This window comes from Acanthochromis polyacanthus, chromosome 1 (assembly GCF_021347895.1).
Source record: "Acanthochromis polyacanthus isolate Apoly-LR-REF ecotype Palm Island chromosome 1, KAUST_Apoly_ChrSc, whole genome shotgun sequence".
Taxonomy (NCBI): Eukaryota; Metazoa; Chordata; class Actinopteri; family Pomacentridae; genus Acanthochromis; species Acanthochromis polyacanthus.
The window spans coordinates 19,158,787-19,181,754 of NC_067113.1; the positions used below are offsets into that span (position 1 = coordinate 19,158,787).

Here is a 22,968-nt window from a genome sequence, read left to right on the forward strand (position 1 = left end):
GGGGGATAGTGAAGAGAAGAGGAAGGGTGCAAGAATACAATTATCTTTCAATTGAAACCGACACAACAGACAACAAGCTAGTACACCTTGACATAGACACACCGGAACGCATCCTACGGGTTTTGTTAGGAAACACAGCTAGTAATTATTCAGATCATCTATGTGAGGCAAACAAACTGAGGAAACATGTCTTTTGATATTCTGGCACCAGGACAAACTTAACATCCCACAAGACAACATGGTTGCTATGTCCACATGCAGAGTACTGTGCAATTGTGACTGTGATCATGCAACTATGACCTCTGACCTCCGTGAAGGCCAGAAGCAGGCCTGAGAGCCCACAAGACCCAGGCGAGCCGGCAGCAATCCCAGAGCAGAGATCCGAGCCACCAAACCACGAGGACGACCACGGATCGGCCCGGAAGGGGGCAGAGGGAGAACCCGGCCAGGACCTCCAGCGCCTAGCGGGGCCGGGCCCCAGGCGACCAAGACCAGCAGCCGCCGACCCCTCCAGGGGCCGGAGGCCCAGGGCGGACCCAGCATATGGATATGCATATGGAACTCTGCGTCATTTTTTCTTCTATAATTTGCAGATCTATGAAGTCTTTACCTCTCTCTATCCGTCCTTTGCCACTTGCTGCACCCTGAGCACACCAGCTCACCTCCTGCTCTCCTCAAACACTGTAAAACTACATGATGGCAACCTGTAATATTCCAGTAATTGAGCCACACATTTTCAAACAGATTCTAAAAAATAATGATTCAGAAATTCCCATCCATAAAGTTGAGCGCTTTTACTCATTGGGTTTGTTGAATCTCTGTTTTTGAGACTGTTATTTGTACACTGCAGTTTCACAGTGCATATTTTACTCATGGTGTGGCTTCTAGCTTATGAAAAACACCACAAGGACATGTCAACAAGGTAAGAACTTGATATTCACTGGAGGTGGGTCTTACAGATGACAGAACTCCTGTTTCTAGGGGGCAAGAAGTCAAGTGAAGTCACTCTTATTGATGTTTATATAGAACAGTAGCTGTAGAACCAAAGTGCTTTACAGTAGATAAACATGATTGGCATTGTGAGTTTTCCTAACAACTTCATATATTAAGTTTCAGACCCTAAAGCAAGTAAATGAAATATTACAGATAAAACTCTAGAAAATTATCTAACTTTATACTTTACCTGACTGAATTACATGTTAAAGTTAAGACTCCATAGTATTAGTAGTTATAGAAATTTGCCACACTCATTTAAAATGAATCAGACAAAACAAAACAAGATGACCGGAAGATACAAAACCACCATAGAAACATTACAGTGACCACAACAAGATGCAAAATGAACCAAATAGATGCAAAATAACCACAAAGAGACACAAAATGGCCACAAAAAGACTAAAATAACAACAGACAAATTAAGACCTTACAAATTTATACATGGAAAACCCTAGAAATATGTAAGATTCCTTGTGATCCATTATATCGGCAACAGTGGACAAGAAAAAACTTCCCTTTAGGGAGGGCAGCCATCTGCCTCGACCAGTTCAAATGAGGGTAAAGAGCAAAATGACGTCATTTACCAGACAAAACCTGATTTATATGGGAAGCTATTTTTGAATCTCAAGCCATACGATGGACTAAAAGTCAGGTAATCATAGCTTCTGCTGCTTTAAATTTGAATTGTATACAATAAGGCCAAATGTTTGGAAGCAAAAGAAAAAGGTAAAAAATAAAAATTTCAGGTACTTTTTTTAAAATGAAATTTTTAAGGGAAACTTTTAAGGAATTATTTGAATTTTCTTTGAGTTTTGCAAATTTTCAGAAATTTGGGGAATTTTTTTGCTGAATTTTTGGATTTTTTTTTCAGACAAGGAAACAATATTTTTGGTGCCTGTAAATGAGACAACAGGGTACAGGTTTTTTTGTTTTTTGGCCAGGCACGGTATTTATGTTAGCTGATCTGATCCACACAGGCGCCAGTAGGTGGCAGCAGGTGTTTACAGTGGGGCATTTATCACTCACAGCAAAAGTATTGAAACATAAATGAAAATGTAGGATATTAGTGAAAAATTGCAGGACTTTAATTGTAATACAGTTGTAATACATTGTTAATAGTGACTCAAGTTTTTCAGCTCATATAGAAGAACAGCAGTAAAGTATTAGTATAATAAGCAGCATGTAATATGAGAAGTTAATTTTGCAGTGATATTTGCATTGCTCTCGGCAGTCCACAGCTGCTGTCTGTCTTCTCCTGCACTAATCTGACAGAGATGATGAGCATAGACAGTACAGTCTATGATGATGAGCAGCTCCACCGGCGGACGGATAAAGAGTTAACGTGTCCAGGCTCCGCGGCCTCTGATTGGCCGGCAGCAGCAGCGCTGGGACGAACAACAAGTCTCCGCTGAGTGCGCACTGGAAAAGTCACTTGGTGGTCGAGGCGGACTACGCGGACCGGACCGCACGGAGTTTTTATTGAGAATTAGCAAATTGGGACTTGTGTTGTAATTTATGGAGTTTGTAATTTGCAAAAGTGCAGCCGTGAATCCGTTATTTTATCCCAGAGGCAGACGGTGCTGCTAGAGGTCGCTGGAAAGTCGGCCGCTGTCACTTTTGATTCATGGACTCAACACGGACTTTAGCTAGAAGTGTTTCTGTCAAGAGGCTGACACAAGGTTGACTCAGTTCACTCAATATCAAGGTATGTTAATATCATATTTATATATGTTTTTAAAACCCCTATTTTGTGCATGCAAGCTGCAAGTAAGAAATAATGGAGATATGTTACTCTTAATAAACTCGCAGAAACCAGTTTTCATTAACTTTCTGCCATTCAGTAGCTCAGTTAGCACGTAACTCTGCTGTTGCACTATTCAGAACTTCTTCAACTTTACAAAAAAAAACTTTAAATCCCCAATTTAGGTCCCGCATTGACCCCAAACCTGAGACTGTAGTTGGACAGAGAAGGTTCAAACTGTCACATATGCTGTAATAGAGCTAACTAATAAAGATGGAGTTTATGTTGAATTATTTATGATACTTGCATTCTCTATGCAGGGTTTCATATTTGATCATTTAGTCCTTTCAGGAGTCTGCTTTGGGAACCACTGAAGAAGAAAAAAGTGCTGCAGCTACAGATTCTGTTGATTGCTGATTAACCGACTAGTTGTTCGTTCTATGAAAACGCAGAAACTGGTAAACAATGTTCTCCAAAGCCCAAAATGATGTCCTCAGATTGACTTGTTTCGTCCACCAGCCCAAAATATTCACTTTCATGCCAGTGAAGTGTAGAGAAATGAGGACATTTCTAAGTTTAAGAAGCTAGAATGAGACAATTTGGACTTTTTCTGCTAGAAATGACTCAAACAGATCAATCATTTATCAAAATAGTTGGTGATTGAGTTGATAGTTGATCATTAGTTTCTTCATCTCAGTCAGTCATTGCAGCTTTGTGTGTCAGTGAGATGGAAACAGCTTCACACGCCCCGTTATTATTAAATGGTTTTGCTCAAGCATTTTATATAGACAGGTAATATTTTTTAACTCATATAGCATGAGAAGGAGGTTTTACTCTCAGTATTTTGGTCCTACTGTGTGACTATACATTTCGTACATAACACACCTTCTGTCCATGTGTGTTTCAGATTTAGGGAATATGAATTTGTCCCTGGACAGTATGGGCATCCTGAAGATTGTGCTGTTCATCTTCGAGGCTGTTTTACTGACCGACTGCATAAGAGGTGAGAGTTGCTTCATACATTTTCTTTCTTTCTTTCTTTTTTCTAAACTAAAATTGCGTGTGTTAAATGTGAAAGGTAACACCACATTCACTGCTCATTATTAATCGAGCTGAATGGCTGGTTTCCTGTGAGCATGAAGAAGGTCTCAGTTGGGTTTTAACGCCGTCACACCGAGAGGCAAAAGACGGAAAACTTAAAAACTAAAAAAAAAATGTCTAAACAGAGCCCAAAATCAACACAGGGCAGTGGAATGAGAGAGGGCAAGCCAACCCCTACCCCTAGTTTGTGTGTGTTTCAGTCACAGTGTGTGTGTGTGTGTGTGTGTGTGTGTGTGTGCACATTCACTGCAGCTAAACCAAACAAACATCATCCATCAGCTTCCCAGGGTGAAAGAACACAAGTCAGGGTAAGAGTCCAGCTCTCCCGTGGCCGACCAAAGGACTGTCTCACATCAGCCTGTGTGTGTGTTCATGACCGTAACACTGTGTGGAGAATGGGAGACCTCAGGCTGACCACAATTCTCTGCACTGTTTATTGTGCCAGTATCAATACTTTACTTTATAAAGACAACTTACAGTGAGCTTGTCAACAGCTTATGAATGACTGTCGAGGCAATTCCTATGATTTCATCCACCATCACTGACTACTGAACCATGTCTGATGCAATTCAGTGGCATGAGTCAATGACAGAGGCAAAACTTGAAACTACACTTCAGCTTTAATGAGAGAAATCTGAAAGCCAGACACATTTCCCCAGAAAATAAAGCTCTGGCAAAATAAGCAGGCTCCATAGCGCTGTCATTATTCTCCCACTCAGTATAGAAGTAAATTCAAGAGGCGTCTGATGGGTACAATACCTGCATGTGGCTATCATGGCTCAAGGTAGAGGGGCAGCAGGGTTGGCGGCGTTTTAGAGGGGGAGATTAGATCTATGGGTCTACAGACAATGCCTCATTCACAGCGTGGCAGCCGTGCCTTCACGGCGCAACTAAACTAAAAGAAAACAAGACGTGAAGGCTAAATCAGATTAGACAGGCAATTTTGTATGTTTACAGATTAACATATGTCAGTGAAGCAGAAATCCAAAATGTGGACGCCGAATGGATGGTGGCGAGTGGAAGTCTGATGGGCCTAAACTGATTTAATGTGAGACAAAAGAGAGAATTTACCGCCTGTTTCTCATAATTCCTCTGAAAGTGGTTGCAGATGCACAGACAGATGTACTCATCACAGATACGTCGCTGGCCGACAGTCAGAGTGAGAGGATTTTGAATGATGCTTGACAATCTGTGAAGTATAAATATTCCACAGTTATCCCAGCAGAAGCAGTGATACAGTGGACTGTATTACAGTCCAAATGCAACAGCTTGACTCTGACATGCTGTGAAATACAGTCAGGGGGCTTGACTTGAAACTTCACTTCATAGTGAAGCGAACGCCAGCAAAGCTGTAAAACTGCCGCTGTAAAGTTTAACAATGTATGATGACATCTTTGATAAATGTAAATTAAATTATAAAGGACAAGTCTCCTTTGACTTGTGTGTGAAACAGTAAAAACACACTGAAAGTGTTACTTATCTAAACGTTTCAGACGATGCACCTGAGACGACAGTTAGATGGGGTGAAGGATTTTGAGCCTGTTGCTGTCAATCATCAGGTGACATCTGACCCAGGACCCCCTGCCCTCGTGCCACACAGAGACACACACACACACACATGTTTATCTATACTGGTGGGGACATACCATTGACTCCCATTCATATCTAACCCCTAACCCTTACCCTAACCCTAACCTTAACCAACACCAAAACAATGTCTAACCCTAAAGAAACATTTTTGCACTTTTACGTTTTCTAGTAACAACAACATGGCCAAGAAAACGCTGTTGCCACCCGTGGGGACCTCATTTTAGGTCCCCACTGTAAGACGAGTCCCCACCTATATAGCACAGAGTCAGGTCAAAGTCCCCACCGGTATAGCAGAAACAAGTACACACACACACATATTCACACGTGGACCCTTCCTCTCTCTATTGCTGCAACTTTGCGACTGGCCAAGCAAGAATTATTTCTTAAGACCCTCTTGGAACCCCCGCACTTCCTCCATCCTAGCGCCTTCTGTCCTCCCCCTCTGGTGCTCCGCTGCCCCCAGCAGCTGGAAGAGGTGCTCAGTGATGTGTCCCAGCAGAGCCTCTAATGTGGTGACAGGCCCAGGGACCACTGGGCTCCACTAACCGAGGAATGCAGCAGCCTGGACATATGGATCTGCAGAAATGCACCCTGGGAGAAACAGAGCGTCACCAGGTGTCTCTGCTATGCACCAGGACTGGGTAAACACACACACCGAGTGGTACCGTTTTCATGCACGTTAATTAGAAACAGACATCGAGTATAGTCGTTTTCTGCATGTATGTGAATCTTTGTGTGCTTTTACACCACACACGTCTTTCCCTCACCTCTGGAGCAGTTTGGCAAAGTTTAGAGCAAGCAACCTTCTTTGCAACCCCACTGGAAAATATACATTTTATAGGAGAGTTACATCATGGTTTCATAACATGGAGGTACTATGAGATAAAATGTATGCCAGGGGCTTTTAAAAATCACAAGGCTGTTTGGCTCCCGGACAATTTTCCATTTCCTTTAAGCATAATGAGGCTAGTTTCTCTGTAACAAAATGCCCCCAAGTCCTCTTATTTTTTAAATAGCTCCTGAATAGTAAGAAGGTGGAGCAGTGGTGCCAACAATGAGCCAAGCTGGTGAGACAGGAGGGAAAGTGAAGGAGAAAGAACTGTGCTGAAAGGCGGCCATGTTGCTGTGTAACTTGTGTTTTTTTTAAACAATCTCTGCACAACCCTGCACTTTAATGCTCCATTTAGGTATTAGAATTAAAACCAGTTTCATGTTACTGTTGCGTCTTTCAGCCGGCACCAAACAGTGGAACTCAAGGGAAGACAAACAGTGTTCACCTCCTCTATTCTAGTTTTAATCAGCGAGACTGTTCACTGTGTCAAACCATACATCCAGCACTGTCTGCTGCTGGTCTCACACATGTCCCCTTCTCTTTCTCTGCATTTCCTCCCATTTATTACCAGTGTAAAGTTGAAGGAAGTGAGTTAAGTTAATGTGCTGTCGTTAAAACAAGGCATGAGCTGACCTTTACTCCCACCCTGCCTTTTCTCGGCTCTCCGAAGCCCCGTATTTACAGAGTCTGGGTCCATTTGCGGAGAACAATGGATGGATTATTATGTGCAGCGGTCCCCCAGGTTGGACAGGGCAGCAGTAATTAATTTTAAACACTCCTCATCCCTGTAGACTGGACTTATTTGCCATCTATTAGAGCTCACGGCAGATGGGGGACTCGCTTTCCTGAGGTGCTGCCATTCAGACGTGCGTGAGAAGAAGTTACGAGAGAGAACGAGCGGCGCTTTCGTGCGTCTGAATATATGCATGTGTTTTATTAAGCAGGCTGAAATTACCCTGAGAAAAGTCATGATAATGAGACGTCCAAGGAGCGCAGGGCAATTTAGAAAACCTCAGAGGTACACCAACAACTATTCCCACTCCTCCTCCTGCTCTGTCTCGTCTAAACCAGGTGGAAATAATAGTCCTCTTGCTATGATCCCTCTGTTTCTATCACGGAAATAATGTTGCCACCACTACAACAATCCATGTTTCCCATCTATCAGCACACACTGCTGACCCTGTCAGTTCAGGAGGAAACATTTGGAGAGAGGAATGTGTCAGACTTCACCCCTCCGAGGGCAAAGAAAGGAAAGGGGCTGTAGCTGTGATAAGTAGTCATAATGGAGGTCAGTTGGTGTTTACTTTAGCGGGGTCATATAATCCCTGCGAGCAACACTCCTCTCATTGACTGACTTTAATGGCCACTTCAATTAACATTCATGTGGAATTTCAACAAGGCTTTCAGTATTTGTCACTTTCAGCTGTATGCTAATGTTCAGATGCACATGAGGAGAATTCCCCCCCCCCCCCCCCCCCCCACCCCCGTTTTTGTTTTTTTAAGAAAATCTCATGTCTCTGTGTGTACAATGCTCATTAGTTTGTTTGGGCAGTTGGCTCCGGGAGTGTTTTCAGACCACACACACTCTTCCTGCTGCCTGAATGGATTTGTGCTTGGTTAAATAGAATTCCTTTTGCTCCTGTTAACCTTCGCGAAACCCATGGAGCCGCTCACAAAGTGCACACGGAGGCGTCGGACGGTCACCATTCAGATGATAATTGACTTGATGCATTTCCCTGCTCTGACTTGCGGACGTACGAACAACAGATTTCATTAATTGACAGCTGCTTGGTGTTAAATGCGCATCCGACGATACAGGACACTGTTTAGACAGTCCAGGCTGCCGTGTTACACCCTTGGCCAAAGAAAGTGAGTGGACTGAGCGACTGGAAGCGAGCCTGTAGGTGGGGGCGAGGGTCCGCCTCGCTGGAACCTTACAAGTGACCTTACAATAACATTTCAGCCCCACAGTTGGATGTGTTTGTCTTGCGCAACCCCTCTTTCTAAGCCTCCTTCATTTCTCCAGTCCCGCTCTGTTTTCTCTTTTCTTGTGGGGAGCCAAGTCGTGGAGACCCTCCCCACCCTCTCGCGGCCCCCTTCCTCCCCGTTTTGTGCTCCACAGCTGTTCACTCAGTCACTTCGGTAAAGTGAAATGATGAGATTCCAATTGCTCTCCTCTTTTATCCCTCAACAGGAGAAGCCAGTTTTGTGTTCCTATAAATTTTAATGTCTAGATTTATGATTTATGAGTCTGTATGTGGACAGGCGGTGCCTAAACTGAAACTTTTCTTCTGTTTTTATTCCTTTGCCTTGCTTCTCTGCTCCTCTCTGCATCTCCTGTAAGACATGTGCCATGATAACATTTTGTTGCCTCAGGAAAACATCTATACTGTATACTTTATGCGACGGCGGCCTTCAAGATGTGTCTTGGACTGAGCAGGTTTAGACAAGTTCAGGAGATGTCATTGTGATGTTAGTGAATAAAAGGCTGATTTAAACTGCAGAAACATTATCTGCCCCATCTTACTGTATGTACTTGTTTGCTGTACTTGCCACAGCCTGCTGAAGTCTCACACTGACTTATCAGAATACCAGATCAAGCAGCCAGAATGTACCTGTTGAATATCATTTAGAGGATGATCTTTGTCTCTAAGCTTTTCCGTGTGTCTTTAAGTTTAGCGAAGTATTTCTTGTGTTTGTGATTGCGGGAAGCACTCAAGTGTTGGTCAACTTTATAATCTGATGCCAGACGTTGGCGCCTCACTTCAGAAAGATAATGAAAATTTAGTCTGTCTTTATTTTCCTGCTTACTCCTTCTGTCTTTGGGCTTTCATTAGAAATCACACACACACACACACACACACACACACACACACACACACACACACACACACACACACACACACACACACACACACACACACACACACACACACACACACACACACCAGCCACCCCTGCCATTCTGCAGTTAAAAGGTTGATTGAAAGTTATGGTGGTGGCAACAGTGATGGCTGGCTAGGTCTAAAGAAAGCGCAGCCAGGGGACGGCTGGGATAACGAGCTCTGAATGAGGCCTCCGCTGCCTTCGACACGCACCCCCAGACCCTCCTTCCAGTTTCCATCCTCCCCCCCGTCCACCCCCTTCCTGTCAGTCCACCTCTGATGGGCTTCAGTGAGACCCCACATGGCTTTGCGGCTTCCACTTTGTTTTTCATTAAGGATTCTTTTGAGCGACCTCGGAGTGTCTGCACTTTGTCCCCATTGATTGAGGTTGTAAATAGTTAGGTCTGGGCGGCTACTTGTCAGAATGTGTCAAAAAATCTTTTATTGTGCGCGTGTAGGCTGTCAGGATGGAATTTGTTTGCAGCAGCAGTCTCTCCCAGCATTAAACGCAGAGGCGAGGAAGCTGAGAAGCCAGAATTTTTATTTTTTGTATTTAGAGGACCCATATTGCTTCTGTAATGAATGGAAAAATATGTCCCCGTTTTGACATGAAGAGTGCAAGGGGAGGAAAAATCATTTCAGGAGCAAAGAGTATAATCTGTCATATTTTATAGCAGAGCTACTGCAATCCCAGACTGGAATTCTGCACCATGCAGTGAGACTGATTTGATTTCCTCATGCACAGGGATGTGAGTTTGGGCCTTGGATCAGCCCCCAGCCTGGATGTACTTGGACTTCAAGGTTTGGCAGATGGGCACACAGCACCATTCATACAACTATTGTGGGTCCTGATTGACTGTTAGCTGAACTGACTGTTCCTTTTGTTTATTTTTAGCTATTCAAGCTGCATAGCTTTAGGAATGCCAATGTGAGCTGGTCAGTTGGTCCAGACGAAAATATCTCAGCAGCTTTTTGGTCGGATTGCCATGAAATTCTGTACATCGATGGCCCCCAGAGAATGAATGTTTCTTACATTAGTGATTCTTTGACTTTTCTTCCACCAACGCCTTGAGCATGGCGTTTTAGGTTTAGATTGAAATATTACACATGTTGGATGGATTTCATGGAATTTGCCGCAGATATCCAAGTTCTCCAGAGGATGAAATCTAATGACTTTGTTGATCCTCCGAGTTTCCCTCTAGTGCCACTAACAGTGAAATATACCAGCATTTCTTAGTGCTGTAACCAACCGTAGTCAGTCTATAGTCTGTGTTTCACCCACAGTTTGAGATGCTTGTGAACTGAGGATTAACTGCAAAGCTTAACTATTGTCGTGTGAAATGCAGTTTTGCTGATACCGTTTGAAAGCTCTGGATCTTCTCCAAACTGTAATTTGCTGTGCACCACCTGTTGACCAAGTTTCATGAAATTTGGCCTGGTAATTTTTTTGATACTTCTGCTTACAGACCAAAAAAATCTTTGAAAAGAAAAGTACTTCCTTAGCGTTGAAGTGACAAGATACAGAGCACTTGTGTATTAAAAGACAGTGACAGTAGTGACAGTTTTGCCATGTCTGTCACTGTTCTTTGGTGATTCTCTAACTTTTCCTTCCAGACCACAATGAGGGTGACTTTTTTAATTTCAACATCTCAACCAATACGAAAGCGTTTGCCTTGGATGTTTACAGACATGCGTGATCCCCAAAAGATAAACAGTAAACTTGTTTCCCCTGACTTTTTATCTTGTGCCATCATCAGTTTGAAGGCACCTTTGGTTTGTGGATAAATATCTGCAAACTGATGACATTCCTTTAAGCCTCAGTCCTACTTTGTGTTCAGTATTAGCAACAGTTCAACATACCAGCATTATCATTGTGAGCAAATGAACAGCTTGACAGAGCGACAAGCGTTACTGTAGAGTCTTGGTTCTGTTTATTTCTGAAAGCTCTTATTTTGCAATTATTGCACGGTTGGAAATACGAGGATTCAGTGATGTAACGGACGTCTTTGGAGTAGGGCGTCTGTTCTGGTCATCAGCCGGCTGCTTCAGTGCAGGTCACCTCGATAAAAGGACTGTATGAATCTGTAGACAGTTGATGAACAAAGAGAGAGACAGACAGACTGGCAGACAGAGATGGATAGAGGGCAGTGACCTTTGTACAGCTGAGTAGTAAGGTGAACTGGGAAAGCACTGAACAAATTGTCACTGTGAAAGGGCGAGTACCACATCGTAATGACAGGCTCAACAGCTCCACGATGACAGATTGATTTCAGACAATATTCCTGGATTGTCAGGAGGCCCCATTGCTGTCAGTGAGAGCTTTGCCAGTTCCTCCTCCCCCTCCCTCTGTCTCGCCTTGTCTCTCCTCTTTCTCCCGCTCTGTCTCGTCTCTGTCTCACCCGCCTTTCTATTTTCCCTCGCCCACTCCTCTCCTCGCCTCTCCCTCCCTCCTGCCCCTGTCTGAATTGCTCCATTCTGCCCAAACGCTCCTGCTACATCACAGTCTGTCACTGGCCCTCTCCTGAAAAGACCTTGTTGACAAAGGCGCTGGTGTAAAGCGCTTCCTAGTGTCATGGAGATTGGCTTATCCTCAGACAGTAGACTGGTGTAGGTTTCCTGGAGATGGAGAAATGAGGAGCACTCAGCGACAAGCTCAGCCGTCATCATCATCATTATCATCATCATTGCACAGATGTGACCACATCACACACACAAAGACGCACATTTGTGTGTCCGCCGGTGACAACATGTCTGGCTCAAAATATGCTTGTTTACAGCCTCCGTGTTTCTCTGCTAGTCAAGCGGCTGTACACAACCAGCCGAACTCAGGTCGGACAGTCGGTTTTTTTCCCACTGTGGAATGCAACAAGGTTGCAGGAGGAAGGAGGAGGAGGGAGAACACTGGGAGTGGCAGGATGCACCTCGTTGTTGACTGATAGAGGCATGAAAAAAACAGAAACATCAGTGTAGCTATGAAGAGAGGATGTAACGGGGTTTATTAAAGGCATGCTCTGAAACAATAGTTCATAAAATTGTGGGCATTTCATAACTTAAGTCAGAGCAGTTTCTACGTGCATCCCAACAAAAACTGTCAAAAACTGTCAAGCATTAACACTGGGATGAAATGCTTTTTGGTTGATGTTTGAATAAAGAGTGAGGAGATTTTCTTTCTTCATGTTTGCTTGAAGGAATTTTACACACCTGAACAGGTAAATGTAAGAGGTATTTCAAAAGTTGAGGTTGGGACCCTCGTTGCAAAACAGTGCTGAACCAAACTAAATTTAAAAGCGATTAGCGATAGAATATTTCAGCCATGGACTCAGTTGCTTAGTTACATAATTGCTTCAACGTATGTTGTTATGCCCAGTATTTTTATTTATATTCAGGGTTATTAAAAAAGAATGAACTGATTTCATTATACAATATTTTAATAAGGAAAAGCAATAGAAAACTCCAGCCAACTCACAAGTATGGTGGCCATATTGAACACTTGTAAGACAGGAAATACAAGTTGATTGTGAGTAGAATACTTGTGACTTGCTTGGAGTTTTCTATTGCTTTTCCTTATTAAAAATATTGTGTAACGAAATAGGTTTATTCTTTTTGAATAAACCTGTATAGAGATTGCCTTGATGTATCCAGCTTCTAATCTGTATGAAACTGCTATAAAGTAATATTATTGTCATCAGGTTATTGCGTTCTTGTGTGTGTATGCTTCAGCTTGTCTCTGGCATTGGGAACGTCTGCACTAGTAAAAAAAGTGAGAAGAAAGCATGTACATAAGATTATTTTTCCCTCTCTTACACTGTCTTCATCTTGTGATCCCACTGGATTTATGTTGGGACTCCTGTTGGGGTCCTGAACACCACTTTGGGAACCAGTGGTTTGTCTGATCAACCACTGCTGTACAGGAAGAAATAGGTGGTTAAATACTAATCTGAAGCCATGAGGTTTAATTTTGGACACCCTTTGTTTTTTCCTGTGGCAGGAGGACTGTAATAACATTCAGATTAATGAGAGCATCTGTTTTTAAGCCTTCATATCTGATTGTTTGTGGGACAGAATAAGAAACAATTCACAGTGCAGAGCAGCCAAATGTGTGAGCGTTCACACAATGTCCTATTCAGAGCCAAGTGGTCGACCAATCTCCAAACATATTAGACAGACGGTAATAAACAGGTGCTCGTTGGTGCCTCGCTTTGTAATGGAGAGAGAGAGAGGGGTCTGTTTGAGTGTGTCATGTGGCTGAGGCTGAGCCCGGGCCAGCGAGTGGGGTGTGAGATTGTTGGGATTCCTTGTTACTGCCGCCTGGGCCCACCTAATCCCCCTTCACTCCCCCATGCAGACCTGCTCTCCTTATGAACTGTGTGTTAAAGGAGGCCTCTCTGCCATCTTAGCCTCTGCTCCCTCCCACTCTCCTAAATCAGCCCTCTTCTCCTTAACCCTCACCCTGCGACTCTCCCTGTGGCTTCCTTTTCATTCCGCTCCCCTCCTCTGCCCTCTCTTTCTGTCCCCATCTCTCTGTTTGGCCTTCCTCTTCCTTCACAGCCACCCTCCTGTTGCCTCTTCCCCTGATAAGTGGCCCTAAGCACACACTCAGCCCCTGTGTGTGCACCGGGCCTTAGCTTAATGGAGTGAGATAAAGCGACTAGAGTGCCACTCGCTGTGTGCTCTTTATGACAGGGCAAGGCCGGTGTGTTAGTCGCTCACATGAGAAGTTGTGCCACTGAATTAATGTGCTTGCAAGGCGGAAAAAGGGGATTTTTCATTCTATTAGAAACAGATTAACAGGGTGCTGGTTGTTATTTTAACCCTCCTGTTGTCCTCATTTACGGCCACCAAAAAATATTGTTTCCTTGTCTGAAAAAGATCCAAAAATTCAGCAAAAAAAATTTCCCAAATTTCTGAAAATTTGCAAAACCTTCAGGAGGAAAATTCCAATAATTCCTTAAAAGTTTCCCTTGAAAATTCTATTTTAAGAAATACCCCAAATTTGGCAAGAAAATTCTTGTAAATATTTTCAAAAGAAATTGTAAAAATCTTCCAAAAGAAATCCTACAAATATCTAAAGTGATTTCATATATATCAGTTAAACTTCGATTTTCTTTAAGAACATTAACAAAAAAAATCAACTAAAATCCAGCAAATTTCGCTGGATTTTGGTTAAATTTTTTTTAGCAAATGTTCTTAAAGAAGCATTTAACATTTCTTTTTTTCTGCCAAAGAATGTTCAAAAAGTTTCCCAAAAATGTTGAAAATGTGGACATGAGAAGCTTCACTCTGAAAATATATTTTTGTTCCACATTTTCAAACTTTAAAACGGATCACTTTGACCCGCAGGACGACACGAGGGTTAAACAAATTCATCACATCAGTTACTTAGTTACATTTACCAACTTAAGTAGAGCTTTGTTTATTTCCTCGGCTACTTCATGTTTTTCTTTTAAAGTGAGGGTAATAATTACCAGAAAATGACTAGCACATCGAGGTTGAGGTTGGAATTATTTATTATTTTTAAGAATGGCAACAAATCCTAAGAAAGACCAAACCCAACAATATGCTAAACACCTTCTGTTGCTAAGCTACAAGCCAGTCGGTTACTTCTCCATCCATCCATCCATTCATCCATCCATCCATTCTCTATACACCGCTTTATCCTCACTGGGGTCGGGGGTCCCAGCTGACTCGGGCGAAAGCAGGGAACACCCTGGACAGGTCGCCAGTCTGTCACAGGGCTACATATACAGACAAACAATCACAATCACATTCACACCTACGGGCAATTTAGAGTAATCAATTAACCTCAGCATATTTTTGGACTGTGGGAGGAAGCCGGAGTGCCCGGAGAAAACCCACGCATGCACAGGGAGAACATGCAAACTCCATGCAGAAAGATCCCAGGCCCAGACCGAGATGTGAACCAGGGATCTTCTTGCTGCAAGGCTAAAGTGTTAACCGCTACACCACTGTGCAGCCGCAGTCAGTTACCTTTCAACATATAAATCGTTAAGCAAAAGTCACATATATGTAATTTTTGGTAAATGGTTTTCAAACTCTTGTGGATTGAGTGTTTGTTGGGGACTATTTTCAGCTGTGAATTAATACATACTTGAGTGAGTATTTACGGGACAGTGTCTGTAGAATTCCCCCAAAATAATCTTCAGTGCTGATGTTTCCATGTAATGTCTCAACAACGTGTTTTCTGAAGAAAGATATGTAATATTCCTGCTTGAAAAACAACACAAGGAAAACAGTAACACAAACAAGAACCCTTGATGCCACTTAACTACCCCAGGACAACTTGAGTCACTAAAATACTGTTTTATTTCTAGAAAAAAAACTCCTCTTTCAAGACCTTTTCAAAGTACTTTTAGTGTAACAGACTAAATAGTCACCGCTTTTAACAGAAAAAAGCCCACTTTATGTACTTTTTGTGCAGGTAGCAACACTGGAAAACCAGCTTGTGAACTGTTCCATTGCACCTCCTGTTCACTATCCAGCAGCAAGACAAAAAAATAGGCCCCTCCAAAAACATTATGTGAAAGGCCTCCATTAATTCAGGTGAAGGACTTTCCATAAGAACGCCATACTTTTCCATAATTCCACATGCCTGGAAAAGTACAGAGTCCTTATGGAAACTTGAACCTGAAGTGAAAGAGGCTTTCATGTAATGAAAGCGTCCAAGTTTCTGTAAGGTAGAAAGCGTTAGGATTCCTTCCAGGAAATTATTTGCTGAGGCAGTAAGTTGTATGTATCTTGACATATCTTGTCTTGTGATCAGTCTAAATAAAATACACTCCTATTAAAATAATGCTTTATTACATTAAAATGCATTTATTTTTGTGTGATGGTAGCACATGTAGTCTGTGTTTGGGTGGAAATGACACCTCTCTGCACAACCTTTGACTAATATTCAGAACAATAACAGTATCTATATGGTTTACTAACAAACAAAGAAAAAGTGGCTGATATATCGTGGGTGTAGCCTTGATTTTATTTGCACTGCAGCTACAGAAGACAGTAGAAAGGACTTTACAAAGCAGTACACATTTAAACACATGCCCTTTTCTCCAGCAGAGGCAGCTGGGGCCCAGAGGAGGCAGTCAAGTTTAATGAAATATAGCAGCTTAGAGTTCAAAGGCTCCACAGTAGGGCCTGTTAAGGGAAGGCCGCGTGATGGAGATGTTTCTAGGAGCTTTATGACACCGGAGTAATTTCTCTCCTGTTATTTTGTGGAGGAGTCGGCAGGAGTCTGTTGTTCCACAGTCTGCAGTGAAAGAAGCAGATGCTGATTCACGTTATTCCAGTGATTCTTCTTTAATCAGATAGATCGACTGGAGCATCTTATTCCCTTTTCTTTTTATTCCACCCCTCCTGCTGTTTCTCTAGTCCGGCGTGTCACCCAATAGCTCCTCCTGTACCATTCCCACCACCGAAGCAGTTGCTATTCAGCCCACATCTGATGGTGCCGAAGAAAGAGCCATTGTCCGGACTGGTCTTAGCCCACTCTTATCTATTGATTGGAAAGTCGAGAGGGGAAAATAACAGGTATTGATTACCACGCTGGGTGAAGTCGCTGGGCAGGACGTCTGGAGGGGTAAGAAAAGACGGCATTCTCCACCCTCCGCTGCCCCGCTGCTGTCAGAACAGCCTCTCCTGCCACTCCACATATCCCATCCCCTTTCACCCTGTCACTGCCCCTCCACCCTCCTCCCTCCTCCTCCACCTCCCTCACCTCGCCTCCTTTCTTGAATTGCCAAGGTGGCTCTCCTTCCCTCTCTCTCTCACTGTTTTATGCAGATTTTTATCTCCGCTTGTGAAATGTATAGCCGAGCGCAGCAGCAGCCTCTGAACAGAAGCTCTGGCCTTTCACACACTCCCCGAGCCACGGTGTCTGCCTCACCTTTCGCCTTCACCCGGCCCCTTCGGTCTTCGGCTCTGGGTTCGATTTCTAGCTTTCATGTATTTTTGGTGCATTTTTTCCCTCCTCTCTCATGTCGCTAAAGCTTCACTTACTTTTTTTAATTTATATTTCTTTGATTTGTACGGTGCAAGTGCTCCTCCTGAGCTTTTAAAGAAATGCACGTTAGAATATTTCCCTGGAAGCGTAGGGTCCATTAAACTCATTCCTCTCTTGTGCTCGAGGTCTGTCTGCTCTTGTACGGTCTGCTGAGCTAATACAGTGCCGCTGAGTAGGAGGAAGCATTCTCCAGCTCCTATCTGTCTCTGTGCCTCTTATCCTTTATGTAAATACTGCATATTGAAGACACATTCGCTAAGATCAGTGTTTATCTAAGTAATGAATCACTACAGTCTGGCATTGGCCAAAGGCCTTTTGATGCATTAGAAAATTCTTGCAGTTGGCTGGAGATTAAGCACCAAAATCCTTTTTATTAGAAGATGTTTGAATAACTGTATCCTGCATCGGGCAGACGGTGTTGCGTGCATTATAAAGTTGTTCTCATTGTGGCGGGATAAGTTCCAGGTGTTCTCTATTGGAGCGGCTGTCAGCAGCCTAGTCATCCCTTTATTGGCATGTTTGCAATGACTAAAAAGACCAAAGCGCTTTGTATAGACTGAAAAATGCTTGTACACATCATTACAAATCCGCAGGTGTTTTGTAAAAGAGAAAATAAATAAGGAGAGAGGTGCCAGCACATCTGAACATTACTCAAGTCTGGAAGCCTTTGTAGTCTTTAATTTTTTTTTCTGTGTTCCTCTTTCTCTTTCATTTGCTCTCTGACATTTCCTAGCGTATTTCCCTCCACGGCTGCCTGCACGACAGATCAACAGCTCATTAACCCGCTCACAAGGTTTAGCAAAAATGGCTATATTTAGTCTGAATCACAAGAATGCCTCTTATTGAATGTGCCCCTTTCTCTTAAAATAATCCATCACCAAATTGAGCAAAGAAAAACAGAGCTAATTCTGTGAGTCGCCAGGCCTCCTCCTCCTCTTCCTGCACTATGAAAGATTCCATTCACACATGGAGCTCGGCTATAATAAGGAGCGCTTTACCAACCATCGCTGCAATACGGGAAAGCCCATATGGTCATGTGTATCATTTTCCATTTACTGAGCAACTAACAGCTGTAACAATTTGAGTAAACACTGTGAAACGCTCACCAGTTTGTCATAAGTCGGGCAGATTTCCATTCGTCACAGCATCAGTGGAGGACCATAGTGCTTAGTTCTGCAGCCAGGAAAGAGATAAACAGCAAAATAAAGTGCATCTCCAGTGCATTTTACGTAAGCATAGAGTGATGACAAGCTGTGTATCGGACATCTTGAACTATATCTTACAACCAAGCAGATAAGACAATAATTCTCCTTTTCCACAGAGGACCTCTCTGTGGTTTCAAAGCTTTCAACTCCAAGGTTAAGAGAACCTGTCCTTGAGAAGGAGGAGGTGGAGGAGGAGAGTCCCCATTGAAGAAAGGATGGTGGTCATGCAGACAGCACAAATACTTATTAAGTTATTCAGAGGGTGTCCTTGATTTCAGCACTTCTTCATGCCTTGTTTTTCAAAAGGACTTCAAAAGCTTTTTAGGAGTGGAGATGAAGGGAGGAAATCATTTGTTGCACATTCCTCGCGCCTGGAGCAGCAGCCAAAGCTTTTTAGTTTATTAACCCAAAAAGCTCAGGAGCCGCTGGACTTGTCCTGAGCAATCAAAGTTCAAGACCACATAGACCTGAATCCTAGTTAATGGAATAGTTTGATATTTTTGGAAATACACTAACTTTGGTTTGTTTATTTTTTTCCTCAGTAATTTACTCGACTTTGATGGAATGTTTTATGATAAATTAAGAAAAAAAATCTTTGGACAAGTGTGGAAACAAGAGGGAACGTGTCACTCATCTGGTTTTATCCATCCATCCCATCCATTCTCTATACACCGCTTTATCCTCACTAGGGTCGCAGGGGGTGCTGGGGCCTATCCCAGCTGACTCGGGCGAAGGCAGGGGACACTCTGGACAGGTCGCCAGTCTGTCTCAGGGCTACATATACAGACAAACAATCACACTCGCATTCATGAGAACATGCAAACTCCATGCAGAAAGATTCCAGGCTCAGGCCGGGACTTGAACCAGGGATCTTCTTGCTGCAAGGCGAAAGTGCTAACCACTACTCCACTGTGCAGCCCCATCTGGTTTTATATATGGATTAAAAATAAAAACAGTACGGTCACATTAACATGGAGTTGATAGACAGATTTCGTCCTTTCGAACACAGCTGTGCTAACTGTTTCTCGTAATTTCTAGTTTTGAGCTCAATTTTCCATATAAACCCGCCTGTTATTGATCTTTAAAGGTCCATCTACGGGTTTCTCTGTCATTTTGCCATAAACACACTACTTCTTTGTTTAATTCTTTCAAAAACTGAAGGTAAAAACATGAAATCCTGGATTTATAAGAGGTTATACTATATTGGATGTTGGATTAGTTACTTGTGCGCAGAGCTAGCTCATTGTTTCTACCTGATTTCAGTCTTTTGAGAAGCTAAGCTATGTAGCTGCTGGCTGTTGTCTTATATTTAGTGTCTGTAAGAATAGCATTGATCTGCATGTATAACTGCATAATGCAAAGGGGCCCATTTTCCAAAATGTTTCATCATTTCTTCAAGTTGGACCACCAACCATCAACATAAAGTCACAAACATACAAACCAATCTGTAATTCCACCTTAGTAGGGCAAAACTTGTCACATGGAAGGAGATTATAAAAGGATCATCACTTTAAGGTTGGTGTGGATGTGTAGAAAATGTTGAATGTTGTGCGAACAACACTTTGCAGTTACGGTAAGTGAAGTTGCAGTGCACTCATGTATTTTTACAAACTATAAGCACTTTTTGACAAGCTCTATGACTTTACTAAAATAATAGCATTTTAGGATGGGAATAACCCAGACACAATTAATTTATCATCATTGTCTTTGTTTTACTATATTGCTTTTATACATCTGTAATCCTCTATGCTGTTCTTTTATGTTTGGGACAATGGATGGAAATTAGCTTTGTGCTAAATCCGGCTTATTTACTGCAACCTTGCGTAAACTTATGAGATCGTACATTCATTAATATGCGCTGTCCCTTCCAATTAAATAAAGAAATGAGAATGAAAAGGGCATTCAGATGTTCCCATGTCTCTTTTTATTTTCTTCAGAAGTACTTTTACCTCTCAAGAAATGCATTTCCAGCTTCCAGAAAGCTTTGTTTGACAGAAGCAGTGCCTCTGCAGGGTCAGTGTGTTTCGACACTTCACTTCAGCTGAACCTTTGACATGAATCAGGCCTTGTTTTTCTAAGTCAGGCCTCTCCATTAATCCAGAAGAAACCCATGGTTGAGTGACTAGCGGGACCATAAGTCAGGGGAGATAACTGAAGCCTATTTGTTCAAGATTTGGCAGAAATATATTTATGTTTTTACGAAGCAGTTCAGTCCTTCAGGATGAACTCGGTCCATATGAGCTCCAGCAGCACCAAGCCGGCGCTGTGACCTGTTTGTGGTCCTAAAGCAGGGCATGCAGAGGAGAAACAGTGAGTGCCTCTGTTCCGATTTCCTGGTAGCAGTGGAGTGAGATATGGGCCAGCTGACAACAGCCAAAAAGACTGTGGTTGCGTTTTCTCCACAGACATAAACAATGACACTTCCAATTTCCTGTGCACGCTGTGGACCAGGAAAGGCCATCCACAGAGAGGAAGGAAAACTCTCAGTATATGTGTGTTCATGCATGGTTGAAAAAGACATAGAAACATGGTGGAAAGAAGGTTTTGTTGGTTTTATGCTCATATAATTCACTGAGTTTTATGACCTAGTGTTTACAGCGATGTAGTTTTTAGAAAATGTGTCCAGGTTTTTTTTTTTTAGCATCAGAGGTCACTGGCACAGCAGTCCAGATGTTGTACCTGCGGCTGAGATGCATCTGTCGGCAATGTGACGGATGAAAGTTACCTGTGTCAGCCTCCCCCTCTACACACCAATCAGTATAATGAACTTCTTGTTTACCATATGTGTGAAATGCACCAGAGGAATGTGACTGTGTGTGTGTTTGAGCGTGTGTTGGGAGAGGCCATGTGTGCTTACCCTCCCCATTGTTTTTACTGCTACCAGACCGGCCATTTGTTCTGAGGCACAGACTGTGCTCTGTGTACTTTTGAGGGTTGTAGCAGCTATAGGCTTTGGTTGCAGTTCGTCCCCCTCTCTCGCTCGCTGGAGCTCCTGTTCTGTGTCTAGTCTGCTCGGTAATTCGGGGTTTTGTTTAGTTTATGGTGGGGGAGTTAGCTGAAGGCCTGGTGCTGTGCGAGCAGTGTTGCAGGCCTCCTAACACCATCACACGGTGTTTCGGCCCGCTCCACTTCACCAGATCTGAGGGAGCAGACCTGAGCCAATTAAGAGCAAGGAGAACAGGCTGCTGTCCGTCTCGCTGCGACCCGCCCCCCTCATCGCTTTGATCTTTTGCACGCTACGCAAAACCAGAGCCTGAACACTTTACCCTCTCAGTGCAGGCGGTGAATGACAGGACTGGCCCAATTATTACAATCTGGTTTCAAGATTTCTGGGTAATCAGCGAAAAGATGACAAATTACCTCTATCTCATTTCATCCGCCCACAACCACACAGTTTTAGTGAAGGAAACCAGGATTCAGATATCCTGTTATTCTGATGCACTTGTGTTAGTTAAGCTGCTCTGATGTTCAAAGATTTTTTTTTTACGTCATTCACTAGCTGAACCAAAATTAATGACCGAGTTAATAGTTTTGACACTGTTGGATTTCTTGACTTTGGAAACAGCAGCTGGCAAAACAGCCTGACCACAAGGTTCATTCAGTAGCTGCTCCGGAGCTTTAATCACATCACACAATCTCCAGCAGCAGAGCGAGCGGACATTTGTCATGGAAATGTAGATGTTCACATGTTTATTAGAATTTATTCAAATTATTACCGCCCGGCAAACATCGTTTTCCGCAAGGTATTGTTTTGAGCTGCATGGTCTTTGGTTGGTTGCTTGCTTGTTTGTCTGTAACAATTTGGTTTCCGTGCGATAACTCGATAAAATATTGATGTAGCCTCACCATATTTGGTACACAGGTGTACCATAATAAGACACAGCTCAAATTCGCATTTGGTGACCTTGGCCTCATTTTCAAGGTCACAGGGGTCATCTTTGTCGCCGGGCGGTCCAAGTTTGGTAAAACTTCTTGTTGGGATTGTTTTCCTTTGAATTGTACATGTCAATCTTGTTAAAGTTTTCTACCTTGTTCACATGTCCATTCACAGCACGTGTGTTGGTAAGTAGTGAATGTGAATGAAGAATATTGGATGGAGTGAAGAGCATAGTTTTCAAAAAGCCAGGCTCCAATTTCACTCCAGTACCGCTCATATCAAAAGCTTGAAGCATAATCTGGGATGGAACTAGTCAAATATGCAAAACCCTGCTTTTTTTTTAAAAGTGCTAGTTAAAGGTAGAGTTTAACTGCAAATACAGAGCTTGTTTTTTCTTTTAATGGTGTGAGTTATGAGGGTTTTGTGTGATGAGTGGTAATTTTTGAGCTGAGAACTGAGACAGAAGACACATCATGAGTGAAATAAGTAGTCAACACCATGGCTGAGTATTTCCACCTTGAAACTGCAGTATATAGATGTCTTTCAGGGATTCATACTCCAAAAATCCTAAAGAAAGTTATTTTTCTTCAGATTTGTATTGTCAGATTGCTTCAATATTACAACTTGGTGTTGCACAGCATAGAGTGGTTTTACTGTGTTTGAGCCACAGTTTTTGGTGAGCTGGTGTGCCAGAGCTGCAGCAAAAAGGAAGGGCTGAGCA

The 22,968-nt window shown here is 42.9% G+C and overlaps 1 protein-coding gene across 1 annotated transcript in view; it reads left to right on the forward strand.

The window, feature by feature from the left end:
* The first annotated feature begins 2,232 nt into the window (after positions 1–2,232).
* LOC110971537 (fibroblast growth factor receptor-like 1) overlaps positions 2,233–22,968 on the forward strand; it is a 33,712-nt gene continuing 12,976 nt past the window's right edge. Inside the window, exons 1-2 of the mRNA XM_022221903.2 lie at positions 2,233–2,701; positions 3,645–3,740. Coding sequence (XP_022077595.1) covers positions 3,656–3,740 — 85 coding nt within the window. The 5' untranslated portion in view covers positions 2,233–2,701; positions 3,645–3,655. The remainder of the gene's footprint in view (positions 2,702–3,644; positions 3,741–22,968) is intronic.